General features: G+C 45.3%; 1 protein-coding gene across 3 annotated transcripts in view; it reads right to left on the reverse strand.

Moving 5' to 3' along the window:
* Positions 1 to 582: 582 nt before the first annotated feature.
* The window catches only part of TBX5 (T-box transcription factor 5), a 58,470-nt gene continuing 38,415 nt past the window's right edge, over positions 583 to 20,637 (reverse strand). For all 3 annotated transcript variants that reach the window (XM_087705666.1, XM_087705665.1, XM_087705667.1), the window contains 4 exons: positions 13,223 to 13,375; positions 8,358 to 8,449; positions 4,533 to 4,759; positions 583 to 1,573 (listed from right to left, as the gene is read on the reverse strand). In XM_087705666.1, coding sequence (XP_087561792.1) covers positions 996 to 1,573; positions 4,533 to 4,759; positions 8,358 to 8,449; positions 13,223 to 13,375 — 1,050 coding nt within the window. In that variant the 3' untranslated portion in view covers positions 583 to 995. The remainder of the gene's footprint in view (positions 1,574 to 4,532; positions 4,760 to 8,357; positions 8,450 to 13,222; positions 13,376 to 20,637) is intronic.

The following is a 20,637-nucleotide window of genomic DNA, read 5'->3' on the forward strand; positions in this document are numbered from 1 at the left end:
GATTTATTCCAGGTTGAGAAACCATATAATGGTGGAGTGGAGAATAAAAATGTTTAAAAAATGATAAACTCCTTCTAAACTGTTGCCCAAAACAGTTAAGGCATACGGTTATAAAATGATTTGAATCCAACTCAGATCTTGTATTAAAAAATGGGCTGGTATATTTAACGATAATTTTGTTCTGATATTTTCCAACGTTTGACATCAAATAAAAAGAAAGGGAAATGTAGGGGAAAAAATCAGACTAAAAATCTTTTATTAACCTTTAATTAGCCTTGAAAACTAGTGTTCCTAAAAGTTGGCCACGTTGAGATGGGTGGACTTCAACCCCCAGAATTCCATTGCCGGCACTACTTTCCTGGCCGGGGAATTCTGGGAGTTGAAGTCCACCCATCTTAACATGGCCAACTGTGAGGATCATGGATTTAAACTAAGAGGACCTGTAACGAAAATAAAGAGAAACAACCGAAAAGTTGTATGTCACAACTCATTTCAGCTGCGGCTTATAAAACTCCTGTGAAGAGAGAGAGAGAGAGACATCTAATTGAGAGGCTGAAAAGGACACAGAGAAAGAAATGAATATGGAGAGGGCTATATATTATCATTTATTACAGAACATTGTCAATATCAACACCAAAAAGAAAGGAGAGGGGTGAGGAGAAGGGGAGCTTTCCATATACTCTTATTCTTCCCACCTCACCCTGTCAAAAGGAGATCAAGAGGAGCCACGAAGCTCTTGACATCTCACTTGGGAGCAAAAATCAAACAAAAACCATGGAAGGGGACAGGTTGGTACCAATGCGAAACCCGGGCGGCTGAGTGAGGAGATCACAGGAAAGGGCAAAGACGTGCTTGTGATGGTCCGTGGCTTGGAGACACCAAAACAGAGGTGATCCCACCCCCACGGTCTCAGCCAGAGAAGAGGGCCTGGCGGTCCACCTCCCGAGTGCTTATCTGTGAACGTTCAGTCCAACCAGGGCTCGTCCCTTCCCTTGTTAGCTGCTCTCGCTCCATTCTGCGGTCATGCCCACCCCGTGGACAGAGTGGTACTGATGCGGGGAAAGTGTCCTGGGCATCCCGTGGGCATAGAGGAACTCGGCTGGCTGTAAGTTCCCAGGAGGAGACTGGATGCCGGCTTGTTGCCGGACGAGGGGCTGGTGAGGAACAGAGGTCTGGTGCTGGAACATGGCATGGGTGTCCCCGAGTTGGGGCGAGGGATGAGCGGCCACGGTGGCAAGGCGGGGCATCAGGGAGCCCGAGGTGAAATGAGCTGAAAAATGTTGGTAAGGCAACCTGTCGATGGGTTGCATCGGAGTTACTGTGCAGCTGCTGTAGGAGGACATGGTGGACCAGGTGTTGCAGCTGAGGTCCTCCAAGCTGGGCACCGCTTCCGGGGCTGGGGCTGCGCTGGCATACATGCAGGCTTGGCGCTGAGCGGACTCAGTCCTGTAGGCGCTGTTCAGTCCTTGCTGCTGGGGGTAGTTGGAGCGGTGGTAGAAGGCTTCTTCTTCTGCTGGGGAGGTTTCCATGTAGGGCTTCTTGTAAGGGAGCTCCGCTGTGGAGCATTCGTCATCTGAGGGAGACACAAATGGAGAAGCACGTTGGGCACTGGATTTCACAGCCAGAAGGAAGAGAGGAGAAGGAGGCAGGAAGGAGGAGAAGGAGAAGCGACAGGGAGGAAGGGATGAGAAGAGCGAGGAAGAGAAGTAGAGGACACAGGAAGGAGAAAAAGAAGGAGGAGAAAGAAGTGAGGCAGGGAGGAAGGAATGAGAAGTAGAAGAAAAAGAGAAAGAGGAGGGAGGAAGGAAGGAAGGAAGGAAGGAAGGAAGGAAGGAAGGAAGGAAGGAGAGAAGGAGGACAAGGGGAAGTGGTAGGAGAAGCAGCAGGGAGGACAGGATTAAAAGAACAAGGAAGAGAAGGACACAGGACGGAGAAAAAGAAGGAAGAGAAGGAAGAGAGGCAAGGAGGAAGGAATGAGAAGAAAAAGAGGAGGCAGGAAGGAGAGAAGGAGGGGAAGAAGGAGAAGTGGCAGGGAAAAAGGAATTAAAAGAACAAGGAAGAAGAAGGAGAGAAGATAATAAAACTTGGTTGATACCTAGGATGCTGGCAGCAACCAGTATCAACCATCAGCGCCAGCCAATGATATTTATGATACATTTTTTAAACCTTCAGTTGACTTGAGTTTCATGTTTAATGCATAAAAGAGATCAGCAGCAGCAGCAGCAGCAGCCAAAAGAATCATGAAGACATTCCCAACCAAGAAGGGAACTGACACTTTGATAAACGAGACATTTCTTACCCATCCAACCTGAGCCATCGGAGAGATAGCAAGAAGACACTGTGTTATTGTCGCCTGGGATGGGGCATGATCTATGTGGCTAAGAGGTGGGGGGGAGTGCACCATGGGCAAGACAGCCCTCTTGCCTATGACAATGCAAGGAAATGAGATAAAGTGAGCGAGGAGAGAAGGCAGGAAGCCACCCACCAAGTGGGAATCCCTAAAGTGAAAAGAAAGCTCTCTCTCTCTTTTTTTTGGTATGTCTTTATCACTCTTCGATGGCTGGAGACCAATGATGGATGGTTTTCAAAGTTGACAGGATGGCTCCAACCAGAGACCGCTGTCGCTGCCCCTTCCCCAAATCTCTGCGGTTGCTTCTTTGGGAAAGAGAATCAACGCTAGGAGGAGGGCGCTTTAGGACGAACCACTGAATCTGGTTTTGTCATTTCTCCAACGTTCTTTCTGTCCCCACCTTACAAAAACACACACTGTATTTCGGACATTAATACAGTCGACGGAGTCCAGAGGTATTTCACGGGAAGAGTCCTCCACTCCCCTGCTCACAGTAGAACCTCTTATGCTACCTGGCTCAAAATTTTGGGCTTGCACACCTTAGAACTATGCCAACTAAGGTCTGATCTAAGACAAAAATTGTCTGCTACAACGTCCTACCTGTCAACGACTACTTCAGCTTCAACCACAACAATACACAAGCTCACAATAGTTACAAACTCAAGGTAAACGGCTGCAAACTTGATTGCAGAAAATGCGACTTCAGCCACAGAGTGGTCAACGCCTGGAATGCTCTACCTGACTCTGTTGTTACATCCTGAAACCCCCATAATTTTAACCTTAGACTGTCTACCATGGTGGGTTGCTCCCGGCATTACTGCCGGTTCTTGAAATGATGATCAGAAACATTTGACTTCTAGATTATTATTTTTTTCAAAACTGAAGATTTCCCAAATATTGTCCATGAAGATTCTCAGTCGTCCAGATTTAAAAGCTTGAATCAGGGATCGCCATAAAAAGCAGGGTGTTTAGGAAAAAGATTTCAAAACGATAGTTTACCAAATGCTCGTCCCCCGTCCCCCCCCCACCCCTGTGTGCTTCCATTCCAAATTGGCTCAGCCAGCCAACAAACTCTCTGAAAAGCCTGGCTAATCTCTCAGAATAGCTATAAATTTCACCCCTCCAAAATAACCTGCCATTAGCTATTTAAGTATTGGAATTAATCCCAGGTCCTTTCTTAAGGCCTCCCAACCTGATAAGTTATCTGTAGCCCAGGCACCAGTTATCTTCCGTGGATGTAGATTCAACTTCTGTAGAACTGTGGGGTCACCTCTCTGTATTCTATCTATGCTGCCGTTTGTAATATGGGCTGAAACGCTCGGAAAGGCCAGTCAAGATGATTCTGCTAGACGGGAAACAGAACCCGAGAGAGAGAGAAAAGACAATGAAGAAACGTAGAAGGACTCAAATGGGAGAAGACTTGAAAATTCAGCTCTGGGGCGGAAGGATGGAAAAAGCTTGCATTGATTCACTTCTCTCCAGTCCAGCCAAAACATTTTTAGGAAACAGTTGGATAGCATGAGGGTCAACAACAGAATAACAGAGTTGGAAGGGACCTTGGAGGTCTTCTTGTCCAACCCCTTGCTCAAGCAGGAGGCCCTACGCCATTTCAGGCAGATGGTTGACCAGTCTCTTCTTAAAAACCTCCAGTGATGGAACGCGCACAATTTCTGATGGCAAGCCGTTCCACTGGTTAATTGTTCTCAGGAAATTCCTCCTTAGTCTTAGGCTGCTTCTCTTCTTGATTAGTTTCCATCCATCCATCCTGCCTTTTGATGCTTTGGAGAATAGCTTGACTCCCTCTTCTTTGTGGCAGCCCTTCAAACGTTGGATGACTGCTATAATGTTTCGCCTTAGTCCTTCTTTTTATTAGGTTAGACCAGGGGTCGGCAACTTTAAACCCTCAAAGAGCCACAAAGGTCCTAACCGGAAGCCCCCCGTTCAATTCTGGAGCCGACAGGAAGTCCGGTTCCCCCACCATAGAGTCTCCTCCTAGTGCGGCTTTCTTTTTCCTCTACCTGTCCCAACTGAAAGCCCTATCAATTGTGCAGCTGACCAGCAACAGGGAGGCGCAGCAGATGGATAAAAGAGCCACATGAGGCTCCAGAGCCACAGGTGGCTGACCCCTTAGTTAAACATAGCTAGTTCCCATTCCCATCCCTACTCTAAAACTCCAACTCACCTTGTCTCTTGGTGCAGTGGTAAACTTGCCCATGATCCTGAGATACAGGATACGGGTTCGCAGGTGGTAATAAGTCCTGGGAAGTGCTAGAGACACCGTTCTCGCACTGAAACTGGGATCCAAGGTTAGAAGAAGCCGAGAGAGCTCTGCCTTCGCCACTGAAGGGACTGTGGTTAGAAGACACTTTCTGCCGGATTGTGCTTCTGGGGACAACCGGATACTCCTTGCTGAAATCAAAGGCAAAAACAAACAACAACAGCAAGATTACAATGAATGTCATGGAAACTTTGTCCTACAAGCAATTCTCCATTTCAAGCTGGCATCCATGTAGGGTTTGGGGGAACCAAGAAAGTTTCATTTCAAGGTCAACAAAATCTCTTAACCAGGGGTGGGATTCAGCTGGTCCGGACCAGTTTGGGTGAACTGGTAGCTCCAACAATCCGATTGGTCCACCCTTGCACTTTACTTACCGTATTTTTCACAGTATAAGACGCACCTTTTTCCCTCAAAAAGGAGGCTGAAAATCTGGATGCAACTTATACACTGAATACAGCATTTTTTTGCCTCCCGAAGCCCTGCCCCCTTCACCAAAATGGCTGTGCATACCCTTATGGAGGCTTTCGGATAGCTCCTGGGGGCTGGGGAGGGCACAAATGAGCACAAAACGGCCCATTTTTTTGCCCCCCGCAGCACTCCATAAGCTTCCTAAAGGCTCTCTATGGCCTTTTTTTGATAAAAAATGGTCCCCTTTTCACAAAAAATGGGCCTTTTTTTTGTGCTTGTTTTTGCCCCACCCCAACTCTGCAGGAGCACTCTACAAGCCTCCTAAGGGCTATTCATGCACTTCTTTTTTTTTTGAAAAACAAAATGGGCACATTTTCATGAAAAACGGACCGTTTTTGGGAGGTTTGCAGAATGCAAAAACTTCTCTCCCCCCCTCCCTCTTCAAAACCTTGCTGCGTCTTATACTCCGGTGCGTCTTACACTCCGGAAAATACGGTACCTATATCCTCTCTTTGGTTAGCGCAGCAAAGCAGATTGACGCGCCTCAGCTGTGTTACTCCCCAAGAAGTAACGTGGAAGGCAAGCTTTGATTAAACTGCACACACACAGGGCAGCAAAACACACAATTGCCAAACCAGTTGTTAAACGGGCAAGATCTCACTACCAACATGTCCCGCGTACAACAAGACTGACAACTTGCAATACGAAGAGGATTGAGTAAAGAGGGCTGGTCGTTCTCCACTCACGACAATTTGTTTTGAGACCATTCCAAGTTACTGTATAACAGCATTGAAAAAATTGACTCATGATGGTTTTTCACACTTACGACCATTGCAGCATCCCCACGGACACGCGATCAAGATTCAGACACTTGGCGAACGACTCGTATTTATGACATCACAATGCTCCAGGGGGGTCACGTGATCCCCTTTTGGTGACCTCCTGACAAGCCGAGTCAGTGGGGAAGCCAGATTCACTTAACGACCGTGTTACTAACTTATCAACTGCAGTTATTCACTTAACAACTGAGGCAACAAAGTGCATAAAATGGGGCAAAACTCACTTAACAACCATCTGCCTTAGCAATGGAAATTCTGGAGGGGGTGGGGTCGAAAGTCAGGGACTGCCTATAACATTGAACGGTTACTAAACGAATGATTGTAAACCAGGCACTGCCGGCATAACCAAGAGAGCAGAGCATTGTGCAAAAAAAGAGGGACAATAGTTGGACATGAGCCACAGGTAATCCTCGGATTATGACCACAATTGAGCCCAAAATTTCTGTCGTTAAGCGAGACATTTGTTGGGTGAGTTTTGCCCCATTTCCCAACCTTTCTTGCTGCAGTTGTTAAGTGAATCCCCTGCAGTTGTTTTAAGTGAGTCACCCATTTGTTAAGTGAATCTGGCTTCCCCTGTTGGCTTGTCGGAAGGTCGCAAAACGGGATCACGTGACACACCCCCCCAAGTGGGGACACGTTGCAACAGTCCTAAGTCCATGCCAGTTGCTAAGCCTCTGAATTCTGATCACGGGATGCTGCAATGGTTGTTAAGTGTGAACAATGATCCTAAGTCACTTATCTCAGCGCTGTTGTCGTTATGAACGATCACTAAATGAACGGACGGACTGTATACTCTGTTTCCCCAAAAATAAGACCTCCCCGGATAATAAGCCCAATCGGGCTTTTGAGCGCATGCGCTAAAATAAACTCCTCCCTCAAAAATAAGCCCTCCCTGGAAATATTGCAACACAGCAGCAGCCATGAGTTGACCACGCTCGCTGCTTCCTGCACCTCAAAAATAATAAGACCTCCCCAAAAATAAGGCCAAGCGCTTATCTCAGGGGGTTCAAAAGAAAATAATACCCTGTCATATTTTCGGGGAAACACGGTAGGAAAATGTTGTGCTTCGCCAAGAAACCACAAATCTGCACTCCGTTTGCCCTCGGAAGGAAGATTTTGCCCAAGGAAGAATCTGTCATAAGGTGTGCAGCTGTGTTCCCCCAATAGCTACCATTTCCCCGGCCGTCCCCTTCCTCAAAAGGGAAACCTATAAAATGTATATACAAGGAAAGCTAGAGCATTTTAGTCCAATTAGAAACATGTGGCTGTTTCTGTTTGGAACGCAATATCTTTCCCACCCTGGATGGCGGCCTTTTGTTCAACATCATCCTCTCCCGAAGTTCCATTAAGGCCAAAGGATAAGCTGGCATCGGCATCAGCCACCTGTTCATAATTTCCCACCCACCCCCTCCACCCAACGAAACTTTCAGGGAAAGTCCAAAGTTTGTTTCTGACATGAGCCCTGCTTTGTTTCCAGTACGGAAGAGGGAATGGGGCCATGGAAAGGACGTTGGGTTTAATTTCAGTTGGAAATGTTTTGAGTCCCATCATTCCGCCACATGTACTCAATTACCTCCCCTTGCATTCAATCCCATTCAGTGTTCGGGACCCATCTTGATGTTAAAAGCTGCCCTTATCAGACTCCCAACCTTGGCTGAGAATCCACTGTATTTCCCATCTAGGTAAAGGTTCCCCTCGCACATCTGTGCTAGTCATTCCCGACTCTAGGGGGCGGTGCTCATCTCCATTTCAAAGCCGAAGAGCCAGCGCTGTCTGAAGATGTCTCCGTGGTCATGTGATTGGCATGACTAAACGCCGAGGGCACATGGAACGCTTACCATCCCACCAAAGGTGGTTCCTATTTTTCTACTTTCATTTTTTACGTGCTTTCGAACTGCTAAGTTGGCAGAAGCTGAGACAAGTAACGGGAGCTCACTCCGTTATGTGGCACTGGGGATTCGAACTGCCAACCTTCTGGTCGACAAGCTCAGCATCTTAGCCCCTGATCCCCTGCGTCCCATCTACCAGATGTCAAACGAACATCTGGAGAGACCCAAAGGTGCTTCCCCAAAAGGCCGCTGGACTTCCTTGGTGATTTCATTGAAAACGTTTCACTTTTCATCCAAGAATCTTCTGACTTCTTCTAGCTCAGTGTTTCTCAACCTTGGCGACTTTAAGTCCTATGGACTTCAACTCCCAGAATCCCCTGGCTGGGGGATTCTGGGAGTTGAAGTCCACAGGACTTAAAGTCGCCAAGGTTGAGAAACACTGTTCTAGCTTCTTGGATGAGAAGCTGAAACGTTTTCAGGAAAAAAAACACCACCAAGGAAGTTCAGTCGCCTTTTGGAAAAGCACTTTTGGGTCCCTCCAGATGTTTACTTGACATTTGGTAGATGTGAAAGGTTGAGAATTCTGGCACTTGAAGTCGACATATCTTCAAGTTTCCAAAAGTTGAGAAATACGGCACTGAAGAATGACTTACCTTTGCACTCGAGACATTCTGTGCAATTCCATATCGTCACTGCCTCTAAATCCTTTTGCAAAGGGATTGTTTTCAATCTTGAGTTGGGTGATCTGCAATGAAGAACCAGAAAGAAAGGGGGGGGGAATCAAAGCTTGTTCAGCAGCTGCCCATCAATCATCTATGAGGAATCTGCCCCAAAGAAGAGGGAGTCAAGCTATCCTCCAAAGCAGCAGAAGGCAGAACCAGAAGCAATAGATGGAAACTAATCAAGGAGATTAATTTCAGATCCTGAAGATGAAACTCAAGTACTTTGGCCGCCTAATGAGAAGGAAGGACTCCCTGGAGAAGAGCCTCATGCTGGGAACGTTGGAGCGCAAAAGAAGAAGGGGACGACAGAGGTGGCTGGATGGAGTCACCGAAGCAATCGGCGTGAGCTTCAATGGACTCCAGAGGATGGTAGAGGACAGGAAGGCCTGGAGGAACGGGGTCCATGGGGTCACGATGGGTCGGACACAACTTCGCAACTAACAACAACAACAATTAGGGAGAGAAGAAACCTTGAACTAAGGAGAAATCTCCTAACAACGAGAACAATTAACCAATGGAATGACTTGCCTCCAGAAGTTGTATGTTCTCTATCACTGGAGGCTTCTAAGAAGAGATTGGACAACCATTTGTCTGTAGTGTCTTCTGCTTGAGCCAAGAGGTTGGACTAGAAGAAGACCCCGCCCAACTCCGTTATTCTGTTCTCCAGACCAACGCAAAACAATTTTCTTCTCTAAGAAGCAAACCACCTTCACTTTTCAGCTCCCGTTATCAAAAGGAAGTTCATCCCAACAAGCTGTTGATCTTGTGATAAAGCACATGTTTTGCATGATGACACCTCAACTGCACATGTTTGGAGAGAAAGATCTCCGGGACGCAAGACAATCAAGCAGCACCCTCTCTAGACGTGGAAGGCTCACCCGTGAGAATTTCCCCACCGCTGTTTTCTTCTGTGGAAGAAAATTGGGAAGCCACAAGTTGCATGGCTTTTGTGTTCTAATTAGACTTGTAAACCCCTTTTTGTTTCTTGGGAATGTGCAGTGCCCGATTTTCCTATAGGCTAACTAGGCTTCAGCCTCAAGATCAAGAGGGGCCTACATTCAAATTGTTAGCAAAATTAAAATTACACTATTCTAAAAACAGTGAACACTAAAACACTGAACCGAAAATAAGGAGAAATTCTACGCATATGACTAATAAACAAACATAAAAATGTATTGGTTAAGATCGTTCCAGCGCCGCAGCAGTTGGGGAGCCCGCCCACGTTCCCGGCACCGGCGGTCGGGCGAGAGGCGCGGCCGCTCCCAGTAGCCGCCCCGTCGACGCGGAGCCCACCAACAGCCAGGCAGGTGAGGGTGAGGGGGCTGAGCCGGGCAGCTGAGCGCAGCAGGCGAGGAGGCTGGCCTCGCTTCCTTTGCCACAGAGCAGAGCCGCCCTCCGTCGGGAGGCCAACTAGATAGATAGATAGATAGATAGATAGATAGATAGATAGATAGATAGATAGATAGATAGATAGATAGATAGATAGATAGATAGATAGATAGATAGATATAGATATAGATATAGATATAGATATTGATATATATATATATTGATATATTGATATATTGATATATTGATATATTGATATATTGATATATTGATATATTGATATATTGATATATTGATATATTGATATATTGATATATTGATATATTGATATATTGATATATTGATATATATATATTGATATATATATTGATATATTGATATATATTGATATATATCACAGTAATGATGTATTTTATTGTCTCTCATGTAATTTACAAACTTAAAAATGGGAGGTGAAAGGGCCTCAAAAGTGGAATAGCCTAGGGCCTCTTTTCATCTAAATCCGGCCCTGGGAATGTGTGACAGGAAATCTAACAAAGAGAAGAAAAGAGGAGAGAAGGGAAAATATGGAATGGGAGGGGAGGGGAGAAGAGAAGAGAAAGAGAAAGGGAAAGAGAAGGCCCAGTGTGATTGGACACAAAGGGAATTTGTCTCCAGTGTAGAAGCTCTCTGTACATGCAAAGCAACAGTCTCACATATTATAAATACGTAACTTTATGCAACTTACCTCACCTAATATAAATATGCAAGACAAGCACTTGTCTTACATATTTATGTTATGCTTATCCAGAATGGTATCAGGTCTCCTGCCTGAGCGGGGGATGGACTAGAAGACCTCCAAGTTCCCTTCCAACCCTATTATTCTATATTCTTAAATCAGATTTTAATGCTCCAACATTTTCCACTGGCTTTTTTTCATGGCTCGCCTTCTTTTAAAGGAGCAAAAATCAGCTAGGCGGTGCCTTTTGACAAACATGCTTCATATTTTAAGAACAGACTGTCTGGGAATTTGAGATATTTCCCTACTGATTTGTAGAACATTGATTTTTCTGCTGTAGGTTTACTAATTCTTCCATGCCAGAAGTGCCAAGAAGATGTAACTCATATCATGTGCATTCTAGATTTATAAGCATAAATGCCTTCTTCCTTTTACAAGCTCAAGGCTACGCAAAGGAAAATTACCCCTTTCCATACGTTCTCCTTGCAATTCCTGAAGACGATGTGGTTGAGATAAAGCCACACACCTTAAATTATACACTGAAGTTCATTTTTTGATGTTGTAGTAACAAAGTACCTGCGACATAGCAATAGCAATAGCAGTTAGACTTATATACCGCTTCATAGGGCTTTCAGCCCTCTCTAAGCAGTTTACAGAGTCAGCATATCGCCCCCAACAACCATCCGGGTCCTCATTTTACCCACCTCGGAAGGATGGAAGGCTGAGTCAACCCTGAGCCGGTGAGATTTGAACAGCCGAACTGCAGAACTGCAGTCAGCTGAAGGAGCCTGCAGTGCTGCATTTAACCACTGCACCACCTCGGCTCTACGTAGGGCCACAAATTCTGTTGTTAAGTGAGAAGTTTGCTAAGTGAGTTTTGTCCCATTTCAGGATCTTTGTGGCTGTTGTTGCTAAGTGAATCACTACAGTTGTTAAGTTAGTCACACAGTTGTTAAATTAATCTGGCTACCCCCGTTTGATTGTCATAAGGTGGGGATCACGTGACCCCGGGCAACCGTCACAAAGATGAGTCAGTTGCCAAGTGGCTGAATTTTGATCACATGACCATGGGGGATGTTGGAACAGTCGTAAGTGTGAAACAGTCATAAATCACCTTTTTCAGTGCTGTGGTGACTTTGAATGGTCAAAAAATGAACTGCTGTAAATCGAGGACTACCTGTAGATATTACTTAGATATTTTGCATAATATGTAAAGAAACAGAGAGTTATTACTCATTTTAAAAAGTAAGGTCCAATCTCCATCAAGTGGAGCTGATGACATTATCCATACATCTATATAAACTTCTTGGCAAAAAAATAAAATAAATCATAGTTGTTCCCAGTACTGTCTTCTAATTTTTCCCCCCCAAATTCAGGTTTCCTTCAAATTTCTTCATTTTTCTTCTTCATTGTTCAGCTTACAGCCCTAGAATGTTCAAGTGGCTTCCTAATCAAAAGTTAATCAGGTCCAATGTTGGGTCAATACATTTTGAGATCAAGTAGAGAAAGATTTGAAGAGAGCCTTGTTCATTTACAGTCACTACTAATGAGGGGAAGGGAAATGCGATGGTACCTTTTCTGTCTACGAATTTTATTAAAAGACAACTCTGAAAAGTTCCATTGTGTTAAATCATGGTTTGTCACACAAGCCACCATGATCATGATTTTCACAAGAAAGAAAGAAGGAAGGAAGGAAGGAAGGAAGGAAGGAAGGAAGGAAGGAAGGAAGGAGGAATTTGTAAAGGAAGGGAGGGAGGGAGGAGAGAGGGATGAAAGAAGGAAGGAAGGTGAGTAGGAATTGAAAAGGGAGCGAGGGAGGAAGGGAAGTGAGAAGGAAGGAAGGAGAGAGGGAAGTGAGAAGGAAGGAGAGAGGGAATTGAAAAGGAAGGGAGGAAGGAAAGAGGGAAGAGGGAAAGAAGAAAAAAGGAATGGAGAGAGGGAAGAGAAAAGGAACTAAAAAAGGATGGAGGAGGGAATTGAAAAGGAAGGGAGGAAGGAAGAACAGAGGGACGAGAGAAGGAAGGAGAGAGGGAATTGAAAAGGAAGAGAGAAGGAAGGAAGGAAGAAGAGAGGGAAGAGAGAAGGAAGGAAGGAAGGAAGAAGAGAGGGATGACAGAACGAAGGAGAGGAAATTGAAAAGGAAGGGAGGAAGGAAGGAGAGGGAAGAGAGAAGGAAGGAAGAAGAGGGGGACGAGAGAATGAAGGAGAGGGAATTGAAAAGGAAGAGAGGAAGGAAGGAGAGAGGGAAGAGAGAAGGAGGGAAGGAGAGAGGGAAGTGAGAAGGAATGAAAAAAGGATGGAGAGAGGGAATTGAAAAGGAAGGGAGAAGGAAGGAAGGAACGAAGAGGAGAGGGACGACAGAACGAAGGAGGGGAATTGAAAAGGAAGGGAGGAAGGAAGGAGAGAGGGAAGAGAGAAGGAAGGAAGAAAGAAGAGAGGGGCGAGAGAACGAAGGAGAGGGAATTGAAAAGGAAGGAAGGAAGGAAGAAGAGGGGGAAGGAAGAAGAGGGGGACGAGAGAACGAAGGAGAGGGAATTGAAAAGGAAGAGAGGAAGGAAGGAAGAAGAGAGGGACGACAGAATGAAGGAGAAGGAATTGAAAAAGAAGAGAGGAAGGAAGGAGAGAGGGAAGAGAGAAGGAGGGAAGGAAAGAGGGAATTGAAAAGGAATGGAGGAAGGGTCTTCCTTGCACCCTTGTTATCCTCCACCGTCGTTGATGGCAAAGCTTTTTCCAAAACCGGCCCCTTTACCTTGTGATTCTGGTAGGAGGTCACTGCAATGAAGGCCGTCTCTGGGAAGACGTGGGTGCAAAAGGCTGTGTTTTTGGAGCCAAACCCGTTGTTTTCGTCGGCTTTGACAATGTGCAGCCTGGGCTGGTACTTGTGCATGGAGTTGAGGATAATCTGCGAAGGAAGGGTAGAGGTAGGGCAGCCTCAGTCAGTTGGGTTGGAGAGAGGGCCGTGTGCCCTTCCCACAAAGGCCTCCAACCAAGAGACCCCTGCAGGCCTCCCTTTCGGAATTCCACATAGGAAGGAAAGATCTGCCCACGATATACAGGATCTCGTTTCCTTACAAAGGAAAGACACCTCATGATAAATCATGATTTGTTCTCCAAACTTCAAGGAGCCTCATTCATACAACACTAAGCCACAAGCTGTGGTTTGTAAAGTTCCGGGGATGGGATGATTATCTTGAGATCAATGTAAGGGTTTGTCAGTGGGGATCACAGGTGGTGCAGTCCAGCACAGAGAAGAGAGAGGGAGAGGGGGAGGGAAGGGAGAGGGAGAAGGGTGGGAAAAAGGAGATGGAGAAGAGGAGGAGAGAGAGAGGGAGAAGAAAAAGGAGAGGGAGAGGAGAAGGCAGGAGAGGAGGAGAGGAAAAAGGAGAGGGAGAAGAGAAGGCAGGAGAGGAGAGGAAAAAGGAGAGGGAGAGGAGCGGAGAAGGAGGGAGAGGAGGAGGAGAAAGGAGAGGGAGAGGAGGAGAGGAAAAAGGAGAGGGAGAGGAGAAGGAGGGAGAGGAGGGGAGGAAAAAGGAGAGGGAGAGGAGAAGGAGGGAGAGGAAGAGGAAAAAGAAGATGGAGAAGAGGAGGAGTGGGAGAGGAAAAAGGAGAGGGAGAAGTAGGGAGAGGAGGAGAGGAAAAAGGAGATGGAGAAGAGGAGGAGAGGGAGAGGAAAAAGGAGAGGGAGAAGGAGGGAGAGAAGGAGAGGAAAAAGGAGAGGGAGAGGAGAGGAAGGAAAGAGAAGAGAGGGAGAGGAGGAAGGGAAGAGAGGAGGAGAGACGAAGGATCGTCTATATCACGCAGTCTATTTATGGAAGACATTCTTACCCCACCAAACATCTCCATCATTCCAGAAAGAGCAGACAAGAGGCTTCCACACAGACACCCACCACCTTTGTTGTGACACGGCTTATTAGCAGCATGTGTCCTCCTTCCCTCTCCTGTTGCCTATTATGCGCACGCTCCCCCTTTGGACCCGCTTTAAAGAGCCATAAATGTCATTGCGGGGAGCCTCTTTCCAACTGCAGCTCCATCCCAGCCTTCCAAGCAGGCCAGGCGGCCGAATGTTATTCTTTTGAACAAGCCGGAAAGGAAAACATGCAAAAGGGGGAACAAAACAAAAACATTCGGAGGCGTCTCTCAGCACAAACCTCCGTTTTCACCACCGGCTTCCAAAGCCGGGAAAGGGGTTTGGGCCAACCGCCTCGCCTGCCTCGAAGACGATCTTGGTCGAACATTGGAGGAATATGGTCTTTTCCTGGCTGGGAAGTTGCTCCAGAGATCCCACCAGATGCCAACGATTGCATCTGGCCTCCAGGAGGCTCTTTTTTTTTTAAAATCCCAGGAGAAGCTCCTTGGTGGAGGAGAAGGAAGAGAACTGGAACCAACCCAGGTTTCCTCCAGGAATTTTGACTTGATTTGGTTTCCCTCAAAACAAATAAGAGAAGGCAGCCCGAGAATTTGCAGCGGAGAACATCCAATCCAAACTCTTTAAGGGGGCTGCATTTTAGCATTAACGAGGCAAACAGGAGAATTAAGAGAGTGAACCCAAGGCTTTGCCATTGAGTGACTTCAAAATAAGAATAGAGCCGGAAGGGAATCTTGGAGGTCATCTAGTCCAACCTCCTGCCCAAGCAGGAGACTCTATATATCAGTGACAGCTAACCTTTTTCACCTGGCCTGCCGATATTGCCCGCATGTGCACGGCAACATGTGCGTGCCTGCCCACACCCATCATGCAATGCGCCCCTCCCCTGCGCATGCATGCATGACACATGCACCCTGCCCCGCCTGCTTGTGTGCGACTCCCCCTGCTCCCCCATTTTGGTCCTAGCAGGCTTCCCTGAAGCCTCCTGGGACAAAAAAATGGGACCCCCACTTCCACTGTACATTGATGTGCAATGCTCCCCCTGCATATGCGCATACACCAACCCCTCCCAACACATGCATGTGCGACGCCCCCCACACACATCCACACACATCTCCCGCATGCATGGCAGAGACCCGAAAATCAGCTGGTTGCTGGATTGATGGTAGACTTTACCTCCCACCCTCTGGTCTCCACCTGTCCATTTGTTATCACATTGAAGTATTATCTATGGGGATTCTCCGTCACCAAGGACATGGTTGTCCCAAAGATGCTTTTGTTGTTGTTGTAAAGTTTTTTTTATTTTTTCATTTTACAATAATACAATACTATAAAATACAATAGCAGAGTTGGAAGGGACCTTGGAGGTCTTCTAGTCCAACCCCCTGCCTAGGCAGGAAACCCTACACCATTTCAGACAAATGGCTATCCAACATCATCTTAAAGACTTCCAGTGTTGGAGCATTCACAACTTCTGGAGGCAACTTCTGTTCCACTGATTAATTGTTCTCACTGTCAGGAAAATTTCTCCTAAGTTGCTTCTCTCCTTGATGAGTTTCCATCCGTTACTTCTTGTTCTGCCCTCAGGTGCCTTAGAGAATAGTTTGACTCCCTCTTCTTTGTGGCAGCCTCTCAAATACCGGAATACTGCTATCATGTCACCCCTAATTCTTCTTTTCTCTAGACTGGCCAAACCCAAATCCTGCAACAGTTCTTCATATGTTTTAGTCTCCAGACCGTTGATCATCTTAGTTTCTCTTCTCTGCATTTGTTCCAAAGTCTCAACCTCTTTTTTGTAATTACAACTCCACGCATCCTTGATCACTAACTATGGTAGAGACTTGGTTCAGCAATTTTTAATTTTGGCAAATGTGTGGGTTTAACAAAAGAAGGACATGACAGCAGTGTCCCTATATTTGAGGGGCTGCCACAAAGAAGAGGGGGGTTTCCAACCTATTTTCCAAAAGCACCTGAAGGCAGGACAAGAAACAATGGATGGAAACTAACTGAGGAGAGAAGCAACCTAGAACAGTTGACCAAAACAGAATAACCGAGTTGGAAGGGACCTTGGTGGTCTTCTAGTCCATCCGCCTGCTCAAGCAGGAGATCCTATATCATTCCATACAAATGGCTGTCCAATCTCTTCTCCAGTGATGGAGCATTCACAACTTCTGGAGGCAAGTTGTTCCACTGATTAATTTCACTGCCAGGAAATTTGTCCTCAGTTCTAAGTTGCTTCTCTCCTTGATTAGTTTCCACCCATTGCTTCGTATCCTACCTGCAGGTCCTTTGGATAATAGCTTGACTCCCTCTTCTTTGTGGCAGCCCCTGAGATATTGGAACTCTGCTATCATGTCTCCCCTGGTCCTTCTTTTCATTAAACTAGACATACCCAGTTCCTGCAACCTTTCTTCGTATGTTTTAGCCTCCAGTCTCCTCATCATCTTTGTTGCTCTTCTCCGCACTCTTTTTAGAGTCACCCCATCTTTTCTACATCATAGCAACCAAAACTGAACGCCGTATTCCAAATGTGGCTTTACCAAGGCCTTATAAAGTGGTATTAACACTTTATAATGCCTTGGTAAGGCCACACTTGGAATACTGCATTCAGCATTTCAGTTAAGTGACTATCTAGTCTCTTCTTAAAAACCTCCAGTAATGGAGCACCCACAATTTCTGAAGGCAACTTCTGTTCCACTGGTTAATTGTCCTCTGTGTTAGGAAGTTTCTCCTTAATTCCAGGTTGCTTCTCTTCTTGATTAGTTCCCAACCATTGTTTGTTATCCTACCCGCAAGTCCTTTGGAGAATAGTTTGACTCCCTCTTCTTTGTGGCAGCCCCTGAGATATTGGAAGACTGCTATCATGTCTCCCCTGGTCCTTCTTTTCATGAAACTAGACATACCCAGTTCCTGCAACCGTTCTTCGTATGTTTTAGCCTCCAGTCCCCTAATCCTCTTTCTTGCTCTTCTCTGCACTCTTTCTAGAGTCTCCACATCTTTTCTACATCGTGGTGACCAAAACTGGATACGACATTCCAAGTCATCAGAATACTGCAGGTCAGGATAATTGCTTGGAGAAAAGATGAGCAGAATTCCAAGGCTAAAAAAAAAAAAAAACCTCAAAAACCCCATTCCACACACAAAAATTAAGCCAGCCAATCCCCATCGCTCTTCTGATCTGGCTCTCTTTGCTTTCGATGATATCTTGAGTTGTTTTGCCTGCTGGGGAGAATGCTCAAAATGTGGAAGAGATTTGGTGGCTTTAAAAAAAAAAACAACCCAAATAAATTTTTTAAGAAAACTGAAAAACTCCATGGAGGTTGGTTTGTTGCTTCTTCTTCTTCTTCTTTTTTTTTTTTTAACCCTGGTGGAGTTAAAAACCAACAAGACATGTTTCAAATGAAGTCCTTCTCTGCTTTTTTTGGGGGGGGAGCACTCCTTTTCTTCTGATTTATGATCGCTAGGAGTGGAGCCAGCCGTAGGATTAATTCAAACGGTAACTTGGGCTGGGCTCGACTCCATTCCGGGTTCCCAGATTGTTTAACACATTGTACTGATTTGGTTTACAAGGCCTGGCCGCCTTCCTTTTCATCTCCCCCTTTCCCTCCCCACTCCACGCGTCCATGAGTGCCACTTGGAGAGGCAAGCATTCAATTAGAGTCAACTGTTGACAGCTTGTGGCGGCCGCCCGACACCCCTCAACCGCTCGCTTCCATCAATTTAAGCCCAACCTGATTCGTGGTTAAGCACTTCGTTGGCTGAGCTTCAAGCTTCAAGTTAATCAAGGCATCGATGCGAAGAAGCTCAGCTCGGTGGATAATTCAGGTCGTGACGGCTTGATGTTTTTTTGATTGCAGGATTTCATTCTTCTTTCTTTCTTCCATCCTTCCTTCCTTCCTTCCTTTCTTTCTTTCTTTCTAATCTTGAAAGGCAGACAAATCCTTCAAGATTTTAAAAGCGGGGTTGGAAGCTAAAACAGAGGATGAACAATTTGCAGACAAACTATATATGTCTTGTCTCACAAAGAGAAGGACTAAGAGGGACGTGATAGCTATCTGCCAATACCTGGGGGAGTGCCACAAAGGAGTTCTGTTCTCCAAAGCACCAGAAGGCAGGATGAGAAGCAATGGATGGAAACTAACCAAGGAAAGAAACAACCTTGAAATAAGGACAAATTTCCTCACAGTGAGAACAATTAACCAGTGGAACAGCTTGCCTCCAGAAGTTGTGAATGCTCCAACACTGGAAGTTTTTAAGAAGAGGTTGGACAACGATTTGTCTGAAATGGTAGATGGTTTCCTGCCCAAGCAGGGGGTTGGAGTAGAAGACCTCCAAGGTCCCTTCCAGCTCTATTCTGATTGATATTGCTAAACAAGGAGAGAAGCAACCTAGAACTGAGGAGAAATTTCCTGACAGTTAGAACAATTAACCAGTGGAACAACTTGCATCCAGAAGTTGTGAATGCTCCAACACTGGAAGTCTTTAAGAAGATGTTGGATATCCATTTGTCTGGAACGGTATAGGGTTTCCTGCCTAGGCAGGGGGTTGGACTAGAAGACCTCTAAGGTCCCTTCCAACTCAGTTATGCTGTATTCTATCCTGTAGCACTTAGTCAACAACACTGAGATCCCTCCCCCTTTTTTTAAAGCAGCAGGATAGATGAATCAGATTAAAGCATCCAAAGCAAGGTACTTTATCATTGGAAGGAGGAAAGGAATTAAGAATATCAATTCCAGAAAGGCTTATATTTGCTGAACGAGACCACCTGCTGTTCTCCAAACTTAAAACAGGGTCAGGCTTGGTTAGAATCTGGCAGAGCATCCGAGCACTGGAGATTAGATTGGGAATTTTAAAAAAAAAATGCAGAAGAAGCCAATGGCAAATCATTAGCCAAGAAAGCTAATAAATGTTTCCACCTAATCACTGTCATTGGATTTGGAAAAGATTTATTTTATTGCAACAGATTTTACCAAAGATTCCTAGCACTGCAGTTAATATGAAGCAGGAACTGATGGTGGGTGGACCCAAAAAGAGAAAGAAAGAAAGAGAGAGAGAGAGGGAGGGAGGGAGGGAGGGGAGAGAGAGAGAGAGAGAGAGAGAGAGAGAAAGAAAAAAAGAAAGAAAGAAAGAAAGAAAGAAAGAAAGAGAGAGAAAGAACCAACCAAGTTGGTCTAGTAGTTAAGGCACCATTTAGAAACCAGGAGGCAGTGAGTTCTAGTCCTGCCTTAGGCAGGAAAGCTGGCTGGGTGATTTTGGACCAATCATTAGGAGACAGTGAGTTCTAGTCCCGCCTTAGCCAGGAAAGTTACCTGGGTGATTTTGGACCAATCACCAGGAGATGGTGAGTTGTAGTTCTGTCTTAGCCATGAACGCTGGGTGGGTGTTTGAACCAATCCCTTCCCTCCCTCTCAGCCCAATTCTACTCATATTGTTGTGGTGGTGGTGGGCAAAATAAGAGGAGGACAGCGTATTGGTCATGTTCAGTGCCTTGAATTATTTATAAAAATACAAAATTTTTAAAAACTATGGGCCGAGTTGGTAGGATTCTGTCTGTTAAGATTTTTTAAATCAAGAGGGCAATTACATACTGCCTATATTTATATATTATATTATAAAATATAAGCAGAGCATCATATGACTTGAATTGAGTGGCATTTATACAATATTAACACACTAGTATTTATATAACCAAAACCTTTAAAGGTAAAGTAGTAGTTTATATCAATATGAACTGTGATTTCCAAAATGTCAATGTTTTTTCCCTTTTCCCTTTTATTAATATTTCCTCTTAATACTTTATGTGGCTTCAATACGGTGATATTTATGCAGTTAAAGTTCTTGAGACTCTTTTGATTGGGTAACTTAATAAAGAAGAAATGGAGACATGTTCTGTCAGTATCGATTATACTTTAGGATATGACTATTGTAAGTTTAACATTATTTGACTTTTTCATAGGTCAATGCTGACAAGCATCAAATTGTTTAAATGTTGCATCCAAAAGTAAAAGCTTAGGATGTTTTCATACCTAAAGCAAAACTGGACATGAAGACTCTGCTATTTTGATCTCTTTGTCTCCATCTCTGACTATGTGGTTCCACCTTCTGCCTAACAGTTGAGTCAGCCCCACAGATATACCGTATTTTTGGGAGTATAAGACACACCAGGGTATAAAACATACAAAGATTTTGAAGAGGTAAATTAAAAAACAAAAGGTTTTGCACTCTGCAGACCTCCCAAACCTTCTGCAGGCCTCATTTTTTTGTGAAACACGGGGCATGCAGAGAGTTTGAGAGGCCTG

This window comes from Thamnophis sirtalis, unplaced genomic scaffold (assembly GCF_051295495.1).
Source record: "Thamnophis sirtalis isolate CommonGarterSnake01/CBP01778 unplaced genomic scaffold, rThaSir2_p1.2 scaffold_2, whole genome shotgun sequence".
NCBI lineage: Eukaryota > Metazoa > Chordata > Lepidosauria > Squamata > Natricidae > Thamnophis > Thamnophis sirtalis.